We start from the raw sequence: 23,745 nt of genomic DNA on the forward strand, positions 1-23,745 counted from the left end.
ACTTTGCAATGGCGTTGCAGTTACGATAAAAATATTTTTGCTGGTTGTTTACCGTTTTAACAATTGAGGAGCATTAAAACAACATTATTATATCAATAATCAATGAATGTAGTTACGTCGTCAGTTCAATCGCGACGTGTCAGGAACGCATTCTCTGAATGGCCGAACTATAGAATGTGTTTTAATTGTTTCTGATTATTGTTTTGAGCATTTAACGTTACACTTTGTATATATTTTCTTGTGTGTAATGGCCATACTTCTTGCGCCTTAATTAGTTATAGATAGTTCAATTCAGATTTGCGCGCGGCCCTATGTGTGCGTCGGCTTGTAAATATACAACTTTCATTCGTGTGACAGTGACGTCGTCCGAGCATGACGTGTTCTTATCGCTTTTTGTTATGGGTACAGTCGTTTACGAAAATGTCTAGTTCTTCACGGAGAAAATGTTTAAGGAGTCAGGTAGCGTTTCAAAAAATGAAACAACATTCAAAGCTTTTTATTATTACATTTTACAGTTTTTCATTATTTTCTCATAAGTTTTTTCAAATTGAAGTTGACAGTATCTAAGAAATAAATGAGGTGAAATATCTAAGATGAATTAAATACTCCTTACATATTTTCTAGATCTCGGGGTACGCGGACAATAAATAAAAGTGTGGACTAAGAATGTAAAAAGACGTATAATCTAGTATAATAATGTAAACAAAATGTGTGAGGAATTTTAAAAAATAATATTGCTTCGCATAATGTCGACCAAAATAAGACGGAAATAATGAAACTCATAAATGAACGTTTAAGTCATATTGATGAAGGGATGTTGGGTAATACTTGTCGACATGTACAAAAGAAAAAAGAAAAATACTATAGACATTTTGACATGGAGTCAAAATTTATAATTTACCTCGGTGAGAGTAGCGAATCCGAAAATTCATCATTTGATTTTTCAAGTAGCGATTCAGAATCATTATAAATAAATAAACATTAAATTCTCACATAAACTCTCAAGTTCCAGACGTCAGTATCTGGAAGCCATGAATCTCTTTAAAATTGACAGAAATAAGTTGGATTGTATAGATTTAAACAACTTGTTATGTTATCTTGTTCCTAGAACCATACATAGACGACGGGTGTGTGCCGGTAAACTTTTTGCAGTGGGCCATTCCCGAACCAATACAGGTCTCCGTTCCCCCGTTCGTCGTATGGTTGCTAATTATAATAAGAACTTTGTACATATTGACATATTTACTTGTACCATGGGCCAGTTCAAGAGTCTTATTTGTAAATCACTCAGTAATATTAACATCAACACGTAGTTTATTCCCAGTATTGTTTGAGTATGTATAGTTAGTCTTTGTTTTTTTTTTTTTTTTTTTAGTCTTCTAACTTTAGCTTAATTTTTTATGTCTCTATATGTTTTTATTAATTTGTAGATAACGTTGTGGGTTGCATTGTTACATCTATTTTAGTTTATAATGCCTGTGTTCACTATTTACAATGTAACTGTTTGTTGTCTCTTCCCAATAAAATAAAATAAAAAATAAAAATAAATTACGTAATAACTGTTTTTCTTTAAACAGCCGTAACCCCTAAATAACTGTATTTGTACCCGACTGTACCTCTTGTCACGCACACAAAGTCACTGTGTATGTACAAGGGTTACCCACACATAAGGCCGCGCGCAAGACTGAGTTGAACTTACCATAAAAAGCTAACTCTAAAACTCCTTATGTATATTTCTATATTTGTCAAATCAATGTGTATGTCCCTTTATTATGTACTTTCATACTTTTATATATTAAGCGTATTGATCTATCAATAAACTATGTAATGTTACATGCAAGTTACAATATATATTATATGAATCTTAAATATGTTTAAACAGTTTTTTATTTTAGAATATATTTTAAGGACAATGCCAGGGTCTGGGCTCAAAGTTTGCCCAGCAGTGGGAGTAGTTTCAGCTGGTTCCATAGTGCACTCTGAACACGAAATCCAAATATTTTTGAAATCGGTCCCAGAGGTCCCGAAAAAAACCGGTTCAAATGTTCTTCATAGATAGTCACTTAACAAAGCCTGAGCCATTTGCCCAGTAGTGAAAGTGGTCGAAATAGGTTCTTTACTGCACTATTAACATGAAATCCAAATATTTTGGAAATCGGTGCCAGAGGTCCCGAGAAAAACCGGTTCTAATGTTAAACTTGAACAGTCACTTTATGAAGCCCAAGCCATTTGCCCAGTAGTGGGAATGGTTAGAATAGGTTCTTTACTTCACTGTTAATACGAAATCCAAATATTTTGGAAATCGGTCCCAGAGGTCCCGAGAAAAACTGGTTCTAATGTCAAACTTGAACAGTCACTTTATAAAGCCCAAGCCATTTGCCCAGAAGTGGGAATGGTTAGAATAGGTTCTTTACTTCACTGTTAATACGAAATCCAAATATTTTGGAAATCGGTCCCAGAGGTCCCGAGAAAAACCGGTCCTAATGTCAAACTTGAACAGTCACTTTATAAAGCCCAAGCCATTTGCCCAGTAGCGGGAATGGTTAGAATAGGTCCTTTCCTTCACTGTTAATACGAAATCCAAATATTTTTGAAATCGGTCCCAGAGGTCCCGAGAAAAACTGGTTCTAATGTTAGCCAGCCATTGTTAGCAAGCCATTTTAAGCAGCCGCAAACCTAACAACCTCTTTTCTTGAAATAACATTCAGATAGTTAGTGGTTTCTTTCAATGTCAACAGGATAAAAAAACAGAAATAGACGTTTAAAGGTAATTGTTGTTTCTCTTGCTTTTCAGTCTCTATCTACCACAATCAGTCCTAAGTTCGTGTAGCGTCATGCAATTAATATCCGTAATGGCAATGGAAAAATCTTATCAAGACGAATAAAATAAGCTCGAACACGAGGTAGTAAATAGATACCGTTGAGGAGTTCCCTCGTCTCACTGTCTCCATCGTCAGGTCAGGTCTTAACCTAAACTGTTTTGTGGTGTCGGAGACATATACCAGAATGACAAGTTTTTATTCGATATGTGCTTACAATTTCCGAGAGTTCCCTATTGTTTTAAGGTTTCTATCACCAGACCCTGGACCGAATAACAAAGGAACCATTTGGAAAGTAAATCCTTTCAAACAATAAAATTATTGTTTAAATCGGTTGGTAAACGACGGTGTTATGCACGTACTTACGTAAAAAGAATACAAACTAACTGAGAAACTCCTCCATTTTTTGAAGTCGGTAAAAAAAATCTCGTTCAATACCTCGTATTTGTCGATTAATATTATAATGCATTTCAATTAAGGTAATAAAAGTGGAATAGTTAAGAGTTCGTAAGCATATTTTTCGTAATATTGAATAAGAGTCAAACCAGTTTTTCTCAGGACTCCTGGGATAGATTTCGAAATATTTCGGTCTGGGACCTATTATAAGCCTATGGAATATAATACACTATGCAGTTACTGTGGGCAACTCTTGAGCCCAACTTCCATACAAAGAATAGCATTGTCCTTTGGATATAATGTTTTAAGGCATTTTATTTCTTTATCCGTTTGCTGATTAACGATCTGAGTTTCTGTCGGTTTTGTACTGCTACTTTTCATGTGTAGTTTTTATAGGCACCGTAATCGAAAACCGAGACTATTACAAATACAAATTTTACAAGTTTTTTTAACAATATTTTACAAGAGTTTTGTCGATTTACACATCAGAAATATTATCACATTGAAGAGGAAGAGAGTGACCAAAGAAACGATGGATGGTGTGAAAGACTAGAAAAACTTGAGATGACGGAGGTCAGACGGAGTTTATTTTTCTGGACTTAAATCGTTCATTTTTGTAAAGAAATTTCTTACAACCGAAGTTACCGTTTTTGGAAGTCATATAAAAATTCGGATCGCTATTAAGTGAACTGACTAATTAGGCTAAGATACAGAGTTATATAGTGTTATATAGAAAACAACTACTATATATGTAATGTTTATACTAAAACTAGCATTCCAACAATATTGCTATAGTGTTAAAGTTCATTTTGTTTTAATTACAACTGACCACGGAGGAGGAAAGATGAGCAGAGATGTCACAAGGCAGGTAGGTCACGGGTCATTCTAGGTCAAATACGTACGGTGACAAAAACGTTCAGTAAAGAGTCAACTAACGAGGCGTCTGCCGAAGATTCTTGGATTTACAAACAGTGGGCGGGTCCCAAAGAAGGCGTCTAAGGGCGGAGCTAGTAACGTTCCTCGTATCCCGAACACCCGCATTTTGGCTACTTTCTTAGGAGATTTTCCGTTATGACATCTCCGCTCGTCATTTTGTTCACTATGCAATCCTCACTGTGCGAGGTTGCCAATAAAAGCTATACATATTTAACTTTAAAGTACATTTGATACATTTATATTGTGTGATTTTTAGCATGTCTTGTACATAGTATGATTTCCGAATCTCTTTAAATTATTACACCGTATAAATACCATATTTAAACGGCTTATGTTTAACTGATCACCAGATATAGTAACAAACAGCAGACAAAAATAGTAAATGATCACCAAAATGAAACTCGCATTTTAATATAAAACTATCACCAAAGTTTTAACACTTTGCTATCCTATTTAAGTGAAATTACTCCAAAATAAATCATGCGTAAGCCAAAAATAGTAAATGATCACCAAAATTAAACCACCATTTTAAAGTAAGATTATAACCAAAGTTTTTAAATTCTGCTATCCTATTTAAGCAAAATGAGTCCAAAAAAATCATTGTTATCCCAAAAGTAGTAAATGATCACCAAAAGTAGTAAATGATCATCAAAAAAGTTTTTACATCTTGCTATCCTGTTTAAGTAAAGTGACTCCAAAAAAATAAGTTCGGCCTGATAAAATAAATGTAACCACCAAAAACATTAAATGTAAAAAAATGCCAAGTCTCTCGATGCAGTCTTTCCATCGTAAAAAGTTTTGAGATCTCATAGAAGCCAAGTCCTATTCAAAATATTTTGTAGTTATAAATCAACATTTAGTAATTGTATCAATAGTTTTCTTTATATTATAATTATAGTGACTTGGCAATGAGCACAAATTAAAAGCTATATATATATATATATTGTATATGTATAATAAATAACTAACTAAATAAATATATATCTACTAACTTACAAACTATAACTATATAGCTAAACTAAACTAAATAACACGTAAAGTTCTCCGAATATCAATTATCACTACAATATTTTTTAGTTTCGAAATGGTTTTTCATAGACGGATGGCGCTATCAAATGAAATTTATAGAATTATTTTGAAGTACTACTTAGACTGCGCTTTGTAACGAAACCATAGCGCGATTCAGACAGGTACAACGCCATCTATCGAGCGCGCATGATGAGATGATGATGTCCTCCTAGCCGATTATCGGCTACGGCGGCTGTTCTCATGTAAGGAGATTAGCCAACTACGCAGGACATATTATAGTGCACGAGCATTTGCGCAGACACAGGTGCACTCACTATTCCTTCACTCTCATAGCCCGATGGGACGGCAATCCGACACGACCGGAAAGAGATCAGGCGCAGGACCGACATTTACGTGCTCTCCGATGCACGGGTGTATCAATCACCACCTTCCAGGCTCCGGGCTGCTATGTGAAAGTCTTCTAAAACCCACAAAGCGATTTCGGCCCGACTCGGGAATCGAACCCGAGACCTCGTGCTCAGCAGCCGCACTTGCGACAGCTAGACCAACGAGGTAGCGCGCATACAATATTTATCGCAATACAATGGAGTTTTAGCTTTATTAATTTAATGAATTATGAACTTTATGTATTAATGATAGTCTATGTATTACATTTATATTATTCTTTTCTATTCTATGTATGTATTCATCCAATTGAATAGGTACTTAAACAACGAACAAAGTTAACAATGCAGTCAAAATCCATACATAATGTTCTTGCCAAACCGCAAATATAAAATTGTTTTCTATGACATATTATTTTTTAATGTTTTTATAATTTTTCCTTTATATGTGGCTAATGACCTATCTTGGTGCAAAATTTGAAGTTTCTAAGTCTGCTAGAAGTACCTTAGATTTTTGATGATCTGTCAGTGAATCAGTGAGTCAGTGAGTGACAAAATGGTGTAACTTTGATCGACCGTAACTCCTAAACTATTAATTCAATCGGCATGTAATTTCGAACTTAAGCTTGTTCTAATGCCTACTATTATTCACCGAAAACCTAAACTCCTAGCTTTGTCCACGTCGAAGATATAGGAGGGGCGAAACAGCCGCGAATCGCTTCGAGAAAAGATGGTACGGCCGTGCCCGTTTTGCTCGAGACTTGGCTGGGGCACTGCCGTGCCCCCAGATAACATGGGGACCCTTTTCCTGCACTAGCGTGGAAAATTGTCTATTGCATGCCTCTAAACAGTGCGATAAGAGTGTGTTGAGAAACACATTCTTCTTCTTCTTTCTCCTGCCCTGTTCCCAATTTTACTTGGCGTCGGCGCAATATGTCATTTTCTTCCATTTTCCCCTGTCACTCGTCATACTGACACTCACGCATGCATTGCAAGCCGGACACATAACTTAATATGGCATCATAATACTTTATTTGGTAATAAGCCTACATTTTATGGCAATCACAGTGACTTATTTAGGCAAAAATAATACATTAATTTGGTCGTCAAGAGTTGGTGATCATTTACTAAATTTGGTGGTCGAATACAATTTAAAGTGAAGTCGTGACTAAAATAGCTGGTACTATTACATTTTTAGACTTTATTTTTCTGGTGTTCAGTAGATATTTCTGGTTGCAAAACTTAGGGTATCAAAGCATTTTATGGTGGTCATTATATTTGTTCCCTATTTAAACTGCGCGTATAACAAACATTATTTCTTATAAATAGATATAAATGTCAACTAGTAGTAGGCTTGTTCCAGGATCACTGATAAGGTTATAACAATTTTCGTAGCTAAGTTATATTCTACTCTATTCTTCAGATGTAAAGGGTGCTATTGGCATAACAAAAAGTTAAGTTTTAAGTACCTTTAGAACAAATTGAAGGGAAATTGTAATAATAATGGCGTCCAAAGCCGATTGTCGGTCAAGCGGTCCTCGTGCAAGATTAGCCAGCTGCGTAGGATATATTGTAGTGCACGAGGATTTGTTTGGACACAGGTGCACTCACTATTCCTTCACTCTCATAGCGCGATGGGACGGAAGTCCGACACAACCGGAGAGAGATCAGGCGCAGGACCGACATTAACGTGCTAACGGGGAAATCATATTACATATTTGGTATACTTTTTTCAGGTTTATGGTGATACACCCGTCACATTAAGCCAATCCTTAGCCTGACCTCTTTCCGGTCGTGTCGGATTAACATCCCGTCGGGCTATGAGAGTGAAGGAATAGTGAGTGCACCTGGGTCCAAGCGAATGCTTGTGCACTATAGTATGTCCTGCGATTGGCTCGTTGGTCTAGCTGTCGCTAGTGCGGCTGCTAAGCACGAGGTCTCGGGTTCGATTCCCGAGTCGGGCCGAAATCGCTTTGTGGGTTTTAGAAGACTTTCACAAAGCAGCCCGGAGCCTGGAAGCTGGTGATTGATACACCCGTGCATCGGAGAGCACGTAAATGTCGGTCCTGCGCCTGATCTCTCTCCGGTCGTGTCGGATTACCGTCCCATCGGGCTACGAGAGTTAAGGAATAGTGAGTGCACCTGTGTCTGCGCAAATGCTCGTGCACTATAATATGTCCTGCGTAGTTGGCTAATCTCCTTACATGAGAACAGCCGCCGTAGCCGATAATCGGCTAGGAGGACATCATCATCATCATGTCCTGCGATGTAAAGCTGGCTGGCTTTTGAGAACAGTCGCTTAAATTCGTTCATTATTATTTCTTAAACCCGATTTTAATTGTGCTAAAGGTAGTTTTTAACATATTGTTACAAAAAAAAACAGTAAAAGTCACACAAACTAACGTTAGCTTAAACGAAAAAGCACTAAGCGAAGACACACTGATAAACCTATTGCTGTCTCACTTTATCGTTCAGATGTGTATAGCTACTTCACTTTGATGCATTCGTCAAATAAAAAAACATCAAACATTACAAGTGTATATGAATATTAATTCATTCGAGTTTCGTATCTTTCAAGCCTTTTTTATAGTACTGAGGAGTTAGCGTAGTACTGAGGGGGGAATATTTATATATAAAAAAAAAAACATACAAATATCAGAATTGAGACACCCCTTCTTTTTGGAAAGTCTGTTACAAACATTGCCTTCACCAAAGTTATTAATAATATGTTGCTATATCATTAATTTCTCATAGTAAGAATACATCAATTTTTATTGACTTTCAAGTATGAAGGATTTTTTGACTAATTGACTGGAACCTGACATCATATAAGGCTCAGAACTTGTTGAAAATGCGTATGAAAATCGCAGAAAACGCCGAGGTAAGTATTTCTTTATTTTCGTTTATTTATTCGGTATAAAATATTAATACGACTAACGTTTAGAAATCACATTTATGATGACGCGTTTGGTGAGTAAATCCAAATATTCTTTCTGTTCCATCTTGTATTAAAAAGTCCCAGATTGGATATAGAATTTTTGCCCCACCCAGTCGTCGCAATCTCCACATGCATTGTATAAGTTAACTACACTAAAAATATATACGCATCTGTACAACACATACTATAGCCTACGATCATACTTTTCTCAAAAATCAAGATGAAATTTCCAAAAACTAAATACACACAAAGATGATATAAATAAGTATGTATTAAAATGAAAATCTATATTTATATGGTAAATACTTTTGTACACGAATATTTCTGGACAACAAGTATAATATATAATTTTATATATATATGTTTAATAGTTAAGTACACGTTTTGATATTTAGTTTTGAGTTTTAGGAACATTATATTTCATTTTCGACTATTATTTGCATTAAATAAAGTCAATTTTATGAATAGAAATACAAGTAGGATAAAAGCAATTCATTCATTTTTAGATTGAAATGGCAATAGGTACTTTACTTTTTCTAATGGGGTCATATTTATATTGGGTAAAAGAACCAACCTCTCAAGTATGAACGTGGATTCAATTCCAGGTCAGGCAAGTACCAACGCGACTTTTCTAAGTTTGTATGTTCTAAGTACATTTTAAACACCAGTGACTGAGTAAATGTGAAGAAAAACATCTCGAGGAAACTTGGACTATAAAGTCTGAAATCACCAAAAAGCATTGAGCAAGCGTGGTGATTAACGCTCAATCCTTCTCCGTGTGAGAGGAGGCCGCAGCCCAGCAGTGGGACGATAAAAAAAAATAATGATGATGACGATTTTCACTTCAATTCAAATTCTTTATTTCAGACTATTTTGTCCATATTTTGTTATAGTTCGGCCATTCAGAGAATGCGTTCCTGACACGTCGCGATTGAACTGACGACGTAACTTTGCAATGGCGTTGCAGTTACGATAAAAATATTTTTGCTGGTTGTTTACCGTTTTAACAATTGAGGAGCATTAAAACAACATTATTATATCAATAATCAATGAATGTTATTACGTCGTCAGTTCAATCGCGACGTGTCAGGAACGCATTCTCTGAATGGCCGAACTATAGTAAACTGAAATTTTGAAAACTGTTTCTGCTAATTGCTTGGAGCGCATGTTTCTAGCACACACAATTTATTACTTTCTTATAAAAATGTTGGATGCTTAAACAAATAATTTCAAAACGTGTACCCACTATATATTTTTAAAGTTATTTTTGTGTATATTATTACTGATATATAAATGATCTATATACTGTTGCATATAAGAGAAGTACAATAAAAACGAATAACTATAAATCGGGATTATTACGTTTTACTTGCAAAAAAACCGCGTTTTTTTTATAAAAAATCTCTCAATATTATTTTAATACTACATTTAATTGGTTTAATGACAAATGGCCGTTCCTTATATTCTATACATCTTTTATTTCTCCTACTAGAGATAGGAATTTAACATTCTTTTGTATGTCAAAATTCTATCGCTAGTAAGCAAGGCCAAGAGATGGATCGAATATAGGGATTGGCCCTTAAAATACATTCAACTGCCATTGGGTAACGTTAGTTTCGTATTAATAAGGCCACTAAATATTTTACCTATTTTAATATAACTATGCATGTAATGTCCTTTTCGAATAAGGTGCAGAATTTCACAGACTGTAGAAGACTCGGCGTAGCATAGTAGTTAGATACGCTGGTTTGAATCTAAAATCCTAGGGATCGAATCCCGGCAAAGGCCGGTAATACACAGACCGCTTGAAGCAGTCAGGAGCGACAGCTACAAGCTTGGTTCACGCTGTGGTTCACATGTAAAAATTGGTATCTGCGCAATGATGGCACAAAGTTTGGCGTGAACTGACATTACTTTGAACAGCTTTACCATATTGTAGACCTATCTGTTAGGCAGTATAATTGAAGTATAAGCAAATAGTACTAATCTGGTCTGTATCTGAACTTTGAGAGTGAGTTAATAGTATACACCTGGAGCTTGTGCGTTATAAATACATAACTTTCCTTCGCAATGTCGGTAGATCCCCTCCGTATTCATATTAAGCTTTAAGGGTAAAACAGGTGCACTGTTTCGAAACATATTTGGTACGGAGATCTTAAACCTTATTTGAAAGGACATAAGACAGTAGTTGCAAGTGACGGATTACGCATTATACAACCGTATAGTAAGAGTAGCTACGGATCCCTCCTCCTCTAAGGGGGGCCCAAACCTATTTTTATGCATTTTCTTTTGAGAATTAGGGGGCCCCGCGCTAATTTTGCTATGGGCCCCGCGCTTGCTTAGTCCGGCACTGGTAGAAGCCTCAAAACGATCTGCCACGACCGTTAGTAAGACTTCGTAAAACTTCGTGCAACTTCGTAATAATCCCGATGTTCAACATCGAACACAAACAAACGATAGAACTACATACGTGAAGGGAGACTGTATAGACGGCGTGGTGTGTACTAAAGCAATGAGAATATAATAAAACATCAATAAATTAATGAGAAAAGAGGTTTAAACTAGTACTAGGAGTATTAACTAGACAAAAGAAAACGTCGTTTTGGGCGTTTTGACGCTGCGTTTTTTTTTTTAGTTTCTATGTAGGCCAATTATCACCGTCGAGATATATTTCTGGTTTTAAATTGAAACAACTCTCAAAAATCGGTGGTAAACATATTACTTGAGAACTTTATTTCCTAAAACGATTGGTTTCCATAATGAAGTCGTATGATTGAGACAAACATATAGATAAAAGTGGACGTCATGTTAAACCATTCTATACTACTTGAACATTTACAACATCTTTAGTTTTCGAGACTAAAATGTATGGACAATACATTTTACAGTTTCTCAAATTGGGCCAGAATTTATGCATACTAAGTTACAATTTCATCCTTTTACAAAGTACTGGGCCATTTCATTATACATAAAAGGGTATCAACCTCCTTCGTCTACTTACAAATTAATCGTACAGGCCGTTACCCAGATTTGTATTTTTTTTTATTCGGATATAATTTTTATTTTTTGAAGTTCGAAAAAAGAACGCAGCGTCGACCCGTAACGACACACAAAAAAGTACGGCAATCAATAAGTCCTATACTAAGAGAGTGTTGTAATGGCGATTTTTATGTTTTCTCCTGAGATAAGTGAAACGTGTATCTTTTAATAATCGTCTAGGTCTACATCGTCCAGCGGTTCGTCTAGCTGTAGAGATTGAAAATCCACTTTGTAACGAAGAATTCCTGTTTTGTTACAGGGGGGGGGTAACAAGACATGTCGGGGTAACATGGTATATAAAAAGGGTAGCAATGCATTATAAGCAAGTAACGAGGCATATCAGGGGCAACATAACATCATTGGAGTAAATAAGCGTTTCGGGGGTAAATACACATATGAGGGTAACATGTGTATAAAAGGGGGTAACGATGCATTTTAGGGCATTTTAGGTAACAGAACAAATTGGGGGTCAAACAATTTTAAGGTACCAGGTACATAAAAAGGTAAGAGCATTCGTAGGTACCAGAAAATATTAGGTGGGCATTTTGGGGGTAACACAGCATATATGGGTAACCATGCATTTCGGGGGTAAAGCAGAGGTTATAGTAGGGATAAAGGGTTGTTATATTTACGTGAATCCCACGGCGACCAAGCAGCGGATAAGAAAAAGAAACAAGTTCATGTTAGTATAAGAATAATAAGGCATTAGTTTTTAAGCTTTTCTGATGGAATTTGACGAAATATTTTTTGCTGTTCTAATAAATCACACATTCCTACATATTTCACAGACAAAGCAAATTGAAAATTGAGAAAATTTATTGTTTCGTCAAAGTCCATCTTCACAGAAAATTATTTTTTAAAGATAACACATAACAGATCAAAAGGTTGTTATGGGATACCCAAAGCATTTTGCTGCTATATAAGTAAACAACATTGGTAATAATTTACAAAGGACCATTTACAAAATTATTTAGAAAGTAAACTATACTTTGCATCTCTTCCCTTAAACTTCATCATTAATAACGAACCAGTGCCTGTCCTAAAAATAATCAATTTTTACCAAAACAGACACATTTCATCACCATTCTCTGAGTAACGCAGTAGCATTATAAGCTTGTCGTTAACTTAAAAAGCTCTCAAATTGTACTGCAGCCCATTTTTTAAAATAAAAGGACAATGAGCGTTTTGGTCTACCTCTCCTTTAGCATTAAGTGATATATCAATAGAAAGCTTGTGATATTTAGAGTATTTTTTTGTATGGCGGCGATTGTCATTTGTTATTTAGGGAGTTAGAACGTGTTTAGTGAAATAATAACTATGTCTAAAATCTGCTGTAGCTTCTAAAGTACTGACAATTTGTTAGAGGTATTTTAGTACGAAATGTTCTATTTAAAAAGGCCTTTCCAGTGATGTGATATATAATTCATCACTAGAGAAGGAATCTAAGAACTTGACTACCGAACTAACTATCGATAATACAGGGTTACTGGTAAGTAGACCGCATCCTTTCAGGAGGTTATAGTATAGGTCAATACGGACAAATTTGACCCCGGGATACACTGGGCAAAAGTTAACCCATTTCAAGATAATCGAATTTCAAGATCAGTCGTTTAGGTACACGTATAAATTTTCATATTAGTCAAAAGTCTCGTTTTTGTGGATTTTTGTGTGTTTTTGGATAGAAGATGAATCACTTCATAATAACAAACCATAAAACTGTACAAATCACAGAGGAAATTATAGCGAACAGCAATTACTTTTTTAGTAGTTATTTTCTCAAAAATGTTACTCTTCATTTTTTTGTGCAGAATACTTAAAAAACATCTACATCTATCTAGCTATCCAAAAAGGCACAAAACACACAAAAATCCGCAAAAACGAGACTTTTAACTAATAATAAAAATGTATTTGTGTACCTAGACGACTTGTAAAGAAAAGATCTTGAAATTCGATTATCTTGAAACGGGTCAACTTTTGCCCAGTGTATCCCGGGGTCAAATTTGTCCGTATTGACCTATACTATCACCTCCTGAAAGGATGCGGTCTACTTACCAGTAACCCTGTATAATCTAAAATAAGCTCAAACATCTAAAGTACTAAGAATTGGTAAATAATATGTTAGTACAAATTGTAACGCTTGAAAAGACCTTTCAAATGATGTATGACTCATTACTAGAGGGGGAGTAGACCAATAGAGCGTACCGTATATTTCTGGTTTGCCTTATAACCTCCACAGAACTTAACAAGTTAACAGTAATGAAGTGAGCTACATACCGCCGATACCACCGAAGCCGCGCACAAACTGGCTGCCCTCCTGACTCTTGTCGGTGATGATCTCGAGCGTGGCGCCGAACGACTTGTAGTTGTTGGCGAGCCACTCCAGCAGCGGCTGGCATTCCACCAGCTCCAGTTCTACGCCGCTCTGGAAGAACGAACAATATGTATTAGGTACTGTAGGACCGTGAGACAACTCGCTTGCTCAATTGAAAAACTGATTCAATATCACGACGTTTATTGTTTGGGCTCGAGAGGTGAAGTGACATACTTCAATATAAAAATGCTAATCTACTATTTTTCATAGAACGAATTTAAAATGATTGTCCGGGCAGTATCAAATATAACGAATAAAACCTTACAATAAAAAAGTTTCTAACTAACTACATTACAATACTATCACAGAATATCTATACTAATATTATAAAGAGGAAAACTTTGTTTGTTTGTTTGGTTGTAATGGATAAACTCAAAAACTACTGGACCGATTTTAAATATTCGTTCACCATTAGAAGTAACATAGGCTATATTTTATCCCGGTGCGGGCAGTAGCTCCCACGGGACGCGGGTGAAACCGCGGGAAAACGGCTAGTCACAGAATATAGATGTACAGTTGTGGAGGTACCTACTAACTGTCAGCACTGAGTGTCGTGCATCGAACACATGCGTGTGTGAGTGATATTGTTACGAACGTTAGAACGTAGCTTCACAACGTATTTACAGGAGAATATATTTTAATTGTGTCATTATGTCACAATTAATTGTCATATTGTAGTATCACACCTAGACTAATATAATAAAGAGGGAACAAATTTTAATTCTTTGTGCCATAAAGGCTCTGAAACTAAAAAGAAAGCTACACTCTACCTGAGTAACATAGATTATATTTTATCCCGGAGCAGTAGTCCCACGGGACGCGGGTAAAACCACAGGGAAACGCATAGTAAATAATAAGGCAAAAAGAAAATCAAGATGGCTGTCATAACTAAGTCTGGGTCACAGTCATCTCTATAGAGCCGACAGTGACCAACAATTGACGCCATTTCTTAATTAAATATTATTTGTTAAATACTTCTTTGTCGGTGAAATGTGACTTGTCCTTCTCCTGTTCGGGGGTCAGATGTAGGATGGTCTCCTGGTTGGTAGCATGCAGCTTCAGCACGTATCTGTAATACACATACATAGCGAAATAAGTCAAAGATAATATAAACAAAAGTTGTATTGAAAAAATCGGATTGGATTGCATAAGTTATTCATGATTTTGTGATATTTTTTTTTGTTCCTGGATGTGATAATTTTTTTCACGCGTCCGTGGATGAATGACCATCTCCTCCATATTTCGTAAGGCACGTTAACATGGTAGGTTTCTGCTGTCATTTGAACATCTTCGTCATGTTTTGACAGTTATGGGTAGTTAGAAGTCAATTTGACATCAGTATGCATTTTAGACTGGAAACTTTGACCCCAACATAGTTTAATATGTGTAAATATTTACCAAATTATCTAAACTTCGGCTTCTTGCTAAGTTAGGAGTCAGATGTTTCGACGTCTAACCGTGTCCCCGCCGTACAACTTAATCTTAATGTATTTAGTTTTCTTTGTATACAAATACGAACGATTTATTTATTTAAACTGACCTCTGTATGTCCAAGTTCTCCCAGCAGATGAGCGTCTCGACGGCGCCGAGCTCCAGAGCGCGCAGTGTGTCGTCCACACCGAAACAATATTTTCCAGTGTCCTACAACATACATAATTATTTTTTTAGATTTAATCTTAAGTAAATAATATAAAAAACCAGTACCTTTGCTACACCTTGTGATCATACTAAAATTATGGCGAAATTTTCCGTGTATATAATATGCTATATTACACTTCTTCATGCCTCAACCGCTGAACAGATTTTGATTATTTTTAGCAGTGAGCACAAACATCAGAATATCATACGGGCTACTTATTATTCGGCTGTTGGAAGTAATTTCCTCCCAAGGCGGGCTAAACCTTACTCGGAAGCCAGTGTGATAAATGCGAGACTTTAAATAAAATTTGGTACACAGATATCTTACACTTACAACTTGAGAAAAAACACAAGCTGTTCCTAAGAACATAGATAAAACCGGTTGTAACATCTATCTAACACCCACAAACCTGTGAGATCTCATCAAAGTATCTGCCAATGAGTTTCTTCTCCTGTATAAACTTGACGTTCTGCAGCGACTCGGCCGCCAGCTCGATGGCTTGGTTGAACCCGTTCTCGCCGCCGTAGGATACATCCACTAGCTTGATGATCTTGGCTTGCAGACGCTGTGGAATAACGACGAGTGTTAGTATTGAGAGTATCTTTGTGCAAAAAAGTAGTAGTGGCCCAGTAGGTAAAGAACCAACCTCTCAAGTATGAGTGTGTTAGGCAAGTATCAATGCAACTTTTCTGTGTTTGAATTTATGTACTTTCTAGGTATATGTTGGACATCAATGACTTATTAAAAGTGAAGGAAAATATCTTGAGGAAACCTGGACTTATGTCTGAAATCACCAATTTGCATTGAGCAAGCACGGTCTTCTCCCTCCTGCCCTGTTCACTATTTTATTTGGGGTCGGCGCAATATGTCTTCCTCTTCCATTTTCCCCTGTCACTCATCATACTGACTCCTACTCCCTTCCTATTCATGTCATCTTTCAGACAATCATTGAGCAGGCATGGTGATTAACGCTTAATCCTTCTGTGTGAGAGGAGGCCTGTGCTTAGCAGTGGCACGATAAAAAGGCTGATTTTTATGCAAAACCGCTACCAATTGCTATCAATTTCCTCACATTACATTACAAAGGCCCAAGTGTATCCATCTCCTTATACTTTTATTACGAGTTTTTTTTTATTGGTTGGTGAAAGGGTGACCACCTTGTTATGACGAGAGCAGTCTTTATTGGTAAGTCTTACCGCGGCTCAGGTAAGGGTTGAGGAGGTCAAACCTAACCAAATCGAGTATTGTAGCCAATTAGCTTGCCAAAGGCATATGACGACGAACAAACAATAAATTCAAGATCAACTTACCGGATCAAACATATCGGACTGCGACAGCTCAGTCTTAAAGTCGGCCGAACCGGCCAGAATCAGGCCAGCAACGTTTGGCCGATCGGCGCTGATGAACAACTGGGTGGCAACCTCAGCGACTTTACGCACGTAGTTGTGACGTTTCTCCATACGCAGACGAGCGAAACGCAAGGCGGACTGACCACCACGACCGTGCTTCTTCGGCAGGTCGACTGTGAATTTGTGGAGAACCTGAAAGTTTAATTAAAATATTTATAATCTCCTTACATGAGAGCAGCCGCCGTAGCCGATAATCGGCTAGGAGGAGATCGATATAACAGTTTTTCTAATGTACACTATTATATAAAGAGGACTTTTGTTTGTTTGTACACTAAGAACGCCGAAGATACTAAACTGATTTGAAAAATTCTTTCATTGTTGGTAAGCTACGCCATCCCCGGGTAACATAGGCTATATTTTATCTCCGAACGGGTAGTAAGAATGTTTCCTCTTACTTATATTACGGCCTTTATCAGGCATCGTAAATGAATAAACTGTGTTTAGGATTTTCCGATAAGCTAGAGGAGTGCTTTAAAAGTAAATGCGACTACTGGTAGTAGGAAAATTATAATATAAAAAAGTTTTTGACATTTTACCTTAGGTTACATTAGATATGATATGACGCGTGATCTTATCATTCACGGTAATAATATACCTGATTCATATAGTATATTTTGTTGTTTATGTCTTTGTAAAACTCCGAAGTTCCACTCAAATGATAAATATGATAATATTTTCTTCCTACCACCTAACCTACTTACAAACTCTATGTAAAGTAGTCAACTCAACTCTATAAGTTGTTTTGACCTTTTTTCAAGTTATGGTTCTACATACACCTACATTTCCACGAAGTCAGGAAATTAGCGTATCGATCTTACATACGATGTAAGGTTTAATAGCACTTTCTATTTAAACCAGAATTGCAGTTGACGTCATACAAATTGCAATGTCGCATGACTAATGTAGGCGACTTTTATGCATTTTTGTTTGAATTGCAAAAAATTGACTTTTCCTCTTCGAAAACTTGAAAACCCCGTAAAAAAGGAATATGTCATGCAGATACTTTATAGCGTTTTGATATGTGCAAATTTTGTCGCGCTTATCCGCTTGAATAGCTAACTTCAGAGATGAACAGTTGTTTGGAGATCACTGAACATTACATGTAGTAATGTCTGCAGTTACAGAATATTAAGCTTCTTACGGTGAGTTGCATCATTTAGCTTTAACAATAATCTAACCATTTTCAGTTGTCAAATCGACGATTAAGGGATGATTTACATTAGGCCGGGCCGTGTCCGGGGCGTGCCGTGTACGTGTCTCGTACGGGGCACGGATGTGAAACGTTACATACATTTTGTATGAAGCAGTTTATATTACACAGTGGCCCGTCCGGGCCACAAACGACGCTCGTCTTTAGAATTTCGTAAAAGCTCGGACACGGCCCGGCCTAATATAAATCATGCCTTAACCAATGGGCGACAAGTGTAGGGTGGATATAGTTTGATTATCATTATACGTAGTTAACTGGGTCTTAGTAAATAAAAGGCGGTACATACCTCCCTCGTATTACCCTGCAGCGTACCAAAAAGCGCTCCATTACCGTCCATGACGATAAAACCGAACTTATTGTCGTCAGCCAGTAGTGCGGTCAGAGCTTCTGTATGGAACTTATTGTCGCATAGGTAGAGAGAAGTATTGATAGGCTTGAACGGTTCGAAATCGATGTTAACCTTCTTTTCTTTGCCTTCTTCGGTGACGATGGTACCGCAGTAGATGACCAGGCCGTTTGGTGGTACTGGAATGGAGAATTAGGTATTATTGCTTTGTGATGACAGGGAAACGACGGTGACTGAGTGGAAAAAGCATTACATATTTGTTAAGTAGACAGAAAACAAGTACACAGTGTTCAAGTCACCTTTTGAATTTAAGCGGGTGCTGAAACTGAAACCACCCAGGACTGACTACCTATTTATTTAATGTCTCTCATAATTTTACAATGGATGAGTGAATAAATTATGGGAGTGTGTGGGTATATGAGTAGGTACAAGTGTGAGAGGGTATATCAGACATCAGTAAGGGTCAATCCCCACTGAAAGAGCAGCGGCCGGCAGCGGCCGGCAGCGGCCGTAAATGCAAGTGATTGAACGCGAGCGCGGCGAGCCGCGCCGCGCTCTTACATTGTCCGTGCTCTTACGGCCGCTGCTCTTTCAGTGGGAATTGACCCTAAGAAGGTGTATAAGTGGTTATATCAGAACGTGTATGAGTGGGTATATCTGCTCATTTGTGAGTGGGTATATCAGAACGTGTATGAGAGGGTATATCAGAACGTGTATGAGTGGGTATATCAGAAAGTGTATGAGTGGGTATATCTGCTCATTTGTGAGTGGGTATATCAGAACGTGTATGAGTGGGTATATCAGAACGTGTATGAGTGGGTATATCAGAAAGTGTATGAGTGGGTATATCTGCTCATTTGTGAGTGGGTATATCAGAACGTGTATGAGTGGGTATATTAGAATGTGTATGAGTGGGTATATCTGCTCATTTGTGAGTGGGTATATCAGAACGTGTATGAGTGGGTATATTAGAATGTGTATGAGTGGGTATATCTGCTCATTTGTGAGTGGGTATATCAGAACGTGTATGAGTGGGTATATCAGAACGTGTATGAGTAGCTATAAAAGTACATATGTGTATGAGCAGTTACTTAAGTATGTGTGTGATACCTTTAGTATACAGCTTGAGACGGTGCTGTACAGAAGTGATGGCGCCCAACACAGACAGACGGTTGACTCGCGACTTGATGTTGGAAGCGGTACCGAATTCGTCCGCCAACATCTTGGACACCCGCGAGATCTGATCCTTGGGCGGAATGATCAGGGATATCATTGAGGTCCCGTTTCTGGAAGAGAGATTGATAATTTGTTAGATTTCGTTAGAAAAATAAAGGCAATTCTTATGGGAAACGGTAACTAGCTTAGGGTACAAATTGACCCCCAAGATCTTTTGGTAACTAGCGATATGCTGTGGGATATAAGATATACATATTACATTTGTCTAGACATATATATTGCAAAACTTATGTACTGGCATTAAATGTTTTTGCTGTACCCTAACAATTGTTCTTAGCTATAAGAATATTGTAACACCTTGTCAAAAAACTTGTGTAATCTCAGGAAGTATTCTCTAATTTGAAAAAATATTTCAGTGTTAAATAGCCTATTTTGTCGAGGAAGGCTTATTACCAAGCTGGTAAACAAACTAGTTCCCACCGAAAGCGTGTGAAATCGCTGGCGGAAACTAGCATACTTGTAGTAAACAACTTTATTTGAAAACCTCAATTTTTAAACTGACAGTTAAAATGTTGGAAAAAAAAACTTGAATAATAAATAGATTGTCGCCTAAACTCCACTAAAAGTTGGGGTTGTATTCAAACAATAGACATTCGGAGTTGAGCCTGCCAACGACCTATCGATCGCTTAGACCCCTACTTTTATCAAAAGTGGTCAACTAAATGCGTAAATGAATATTTTATAACCGACTTAAAAAAGGAAGGTCTGAGTTTGACTTGTGTGTATGTTTGTGCGCGATTATCTAGCGTTGGGTTGAATCGCTTTTGATGCAGTTTTCAGCTTAGTATTTTTATCAGACTTAGGAGAAGGATTTACGTATATTTATTGAAGTCGGTATTACCTATTAGTTTGTAAAGTTTTTGGCACCTATTTACTGCCGAATACAAAATTATCTTTCGTTTCGTCCAATCTAATATTCTCAGGAGGCTTTTGTTTGTACAAACTCTTACCCCTTAAAAAAACTGCTGAACCGCTTTGAAACATTATTAAAGCTACACTATCCCCAAGTAACATAGGCTATACCTATATATTTTATCCTAGTAAGAGAAGACGGTACGCGAATAAAAATGCGGACACCAGCTAGTACCATTATCCTAACTAATATTATAAATGTGAACGTAACTCTGTCTGTCTGTCTTTTCTTCACGCCTAAACTACTGAACCGATTTGTGTGAAATTTGGTACAGACATAGTTTGGAACTTGAGAAAGGACATAGGATAGTTTTTATTACAAAGAAATATAAAAATAAAAAATCAAATGTATTCCGGACATCTATTGGTCAAACCAAAAATCTGCCGGAAGTCACTATTCCACGCGAACGAAGTCGCCGGCAAAAACTAGTAAAAAATATTCTACTTCAATTAACAGTTTCGAATAAACTATCAAATTAGCACGAATGACCTTTAACAAACCCCTACGCGGCTCCCACGTAATGCAGACACAATTATGTTGGAACACCACCCTATGCGGGGCGCCATTAATATCGTACTTAGCGGGTAAATAATTACAGGGCAAATGTACTGTTGGCTTTTGCCGTACATTTCAAGTTACGAAAAAAAAATCGGTTTTTCAGTGTTGCTTGACACGATTTATAGGTTTAAAATCACACGTCTATACTAATATTTTGAAGCTGAAGAAGTTGTTTGTTCCAACGTGCTAATCTCTTCATTAACTATGTACTTGAAAGATTCGAAACATTTTTTATGTTTCTTATTTCAATGTCTTCCACATTCAGAAGCTAGGCCTGACAAATCATCTTACCAAGGGATATAGGGTTACCAGGGTAACTGGGGAGGTCAGATAGGCAGTTGCTCCATGTAAAACAATGATACTCAGCTGCATTTAGTTAGAGTGGAAGACGACCCCAAAAGTAAGCAAAAGGCAAGGCCATATGAAGTAGTATTTTGTTCGCACATTTTGACTATTATACAGTTACCAATACTTCAGATCAGCAACGTAATTATTTTAAGGCCTGTTGGCAGTCCTAAATAAAATCCGGCCGAATTGAGAACCTCCTCCTTTTTGGGAAGTTAAGGTTAATAAAGAAACTGCCACCCCTAGATGGTTAACTTAACAATGCTATGGCTAGGAAGGTTATAGCAGTCAGTCATCACATTCCTACGTTTTATCTCTTATTTATCATAACAAACAGTCCGCGGGGGAGATTCATAATGTTCTCTGAATGGACATTGGCTGATATTAAGATAACCTTTGACATAACTAGCGCGGAATGCTTTTATTATTGTAAAGATTCCAAGCGAACTTCTATGGACGATAGGTTAGTTATTTTCTGACGTTTACATAATTTTATTGAACAGAGAGTAAGTATTCAGTGATAAAGAGAAATCTCATATAAGCATCTTTCTAAAAAGCCGGTGCTCCCCCTGTTTTAGGAGTCAGGATTATTCTGAATTTAGGCCCCTTGTAGATACAAAAATACGCAATCGACTGAAGTTTGAAAGCCACGCTGTCTGGTATAATTTATAATTAAGTTTATTTATTAGATAGTGCATCATAAGTTTTTCTCTCTCTTAGTTGAAGGCTACAGTAGAGTCAATCAAACGAAAACGCGACATGGCTAGGAAACTCACAACTACCCACAATTTGAGAAAGTAGCTGTTACGCTTTCACTGTAGAACACCTGTGCCGATTTAGGAGAAATTACTTATAGAAAACTGGCTGTTTCCTGCGTTTGCACCCCTATCTACTTCCATCACCCGAATAAACAGTAGCCTATATGTCTTTTGTCAGGCTCTAGCTCTCTGTGTATCTATTAAAAACTGTTCAGTAGTTTCGGCGTGAAAGCACGACGTACAGACAAAGTACCTTTCGCATTTATAATAGTAGTAAGGCCCTGGAGATTATTTGCAAACTTTTCAGCCGATTTTACAAATCAGTTGTAACAATGCAAGTAAAACCGCTTGTCTAGTACATACTTCACACAAAAACAAAAGACGATCTAGTGCCTGGTTACATAAAACAATTGGCTGATATCGTTCAATGTCATGATCAAACGCCACCAAGGTGAGCAGCCAGGAAGTAAATGTTATCTGTATCTATGTACTACATTCCCGGGACTTGTGAACGGATGATAGATCTGTATGGCTATCATTCATTTTACTAACGTCACGTTATCACTTTTCCGAGGAAAAATTTAACGTTACTTTAGACACCTTTAGGGCGCTTTCAACTTATGCGTTTCTTGACGGCCTGCTGCGGTTCCGAAGTGGTGCGTAAAGACGTGTAGCGTACGGACAATCCTCTTTTTTCATACAAAAAGCACGGTGCGGCAACAGTCCTGTTGTCGAGCGTTCGACGTATCGTCAAGAAACGCATAAGTTGAAAGTGCCCTCAGAGCTTGAAATCTAGCCATTTGTCTATCTGCGAGAATATAAAAATATACTACGAAAGCGCGTAGTTTCAATGGCTTCTGGGCAGCAAATATATTTGATGTCTCAGACGAGATCTTTCAGGATCACAGTTCATAGGAAACGGACTAAATAAAGTCGTTGTTGGTTTTTGACAGAGCTATAACAGATAGCTAACTCAAAAGCAAAAAGCCAAATTCCACTAGGAAAACTAGTAATTTCATATGGCGTAAAGAGCCACATTATGCAGAACATTTTGGAAATAGATTTTCTGAAAAAATGAGTTCGTATTGGGTTGTTTTCACCGCGAACTAACAATGGAGTTACCCTGCATGTTTGTAGGTGCTTTGGAGGATCTTTAAATGGCGCAAAGAGTTCCCTTGGGTCACAAGTGAAACCGCAAAAAACTGAAAGTGCTATACAAATTGTATAAAAGCAAATATAAGAGCACGTCTAGACTACTAAATCAGATTAGTGTTGCTCTATAAGTGTGCGGCTTAGTCGAAGTACCAAGATTGAAATCTTTGGAACTTTCTAGACGAAGCGTCTGGGCGCTCGTTAATTTTCATTCGGCGAAAAGTTTTTCTTACTAAGATAAAGGTTTCGAATTTAAACTTGATAGATA

General features: G+C 37.1%; 1 protein-coding gene across 2 annotated transcripts in view; it reads right to left on the reverse strand.

Moving 5' to 3' along the window:
* Positions 1–23,745, reverse strand: part of LOC124644351 (eukaryotic peptide chain release factor subunit 1) — a 36,492-nt gene that overhangs the window by 8,335 nt on the left and 4,412 nt on the right. The window contains exons 2-9 of one of the 2 annotated variants that reach the window (XM_047183663.1): positions 19,626–19,801; positions 18,456–18,694; positions 16,861–17,091; positions 15,960–16,115; positions 15,452–15,552; positions 14,887–14,980; positions 13,815–13,962; positions 9,619–11,785 (exon numbers count right to left, since the gene is read on the reverse strand). In XM_047183663.1, the coding sequence (XP_047039619.1) occupies positions 11,706–11,785; positions 13,815–13,962; positions 14,887–14,980; positions 15,452–15,552; positions 15,960–16,115; positions 16,861–17,091; positions 18,456–18,694; positions 19,626–19,801 (1,225 nt within the window). In that variant the 3' untranslated portion in view covers positions 9,619–11,705. Of the gene's footprint in view, positions 1–9,618; positions 11,786–13,814; positions 13,963–14,886; positions 14,981–15,451; positions 15,553–15,959; positions 16,116–16,860; positions 17,092–18,455; positions 18,695–19,625; positions 19,802–23,745 lie in introns of those variants that run through there. The other variant, XM_047183662.1, reaches the window with a different exon arrangement.

Source organism: Helicoverpa zea, chromosome 29, assembly GCF_022581195.2.
Source record: "Helicoverpa zea isolate HzStark_Cry1AcR chromosome 29, ilHelZeax1.1, whole genome shotgun sequence".
In the NCBI taxonomy this organism is placed as follows: domain Eukaryota; kingdom Metazoa; phylum Arthropoda; class Insecta; order Lepidoptera; family Noctuidae; genus Helicoverpa; species Helicoverpa zea.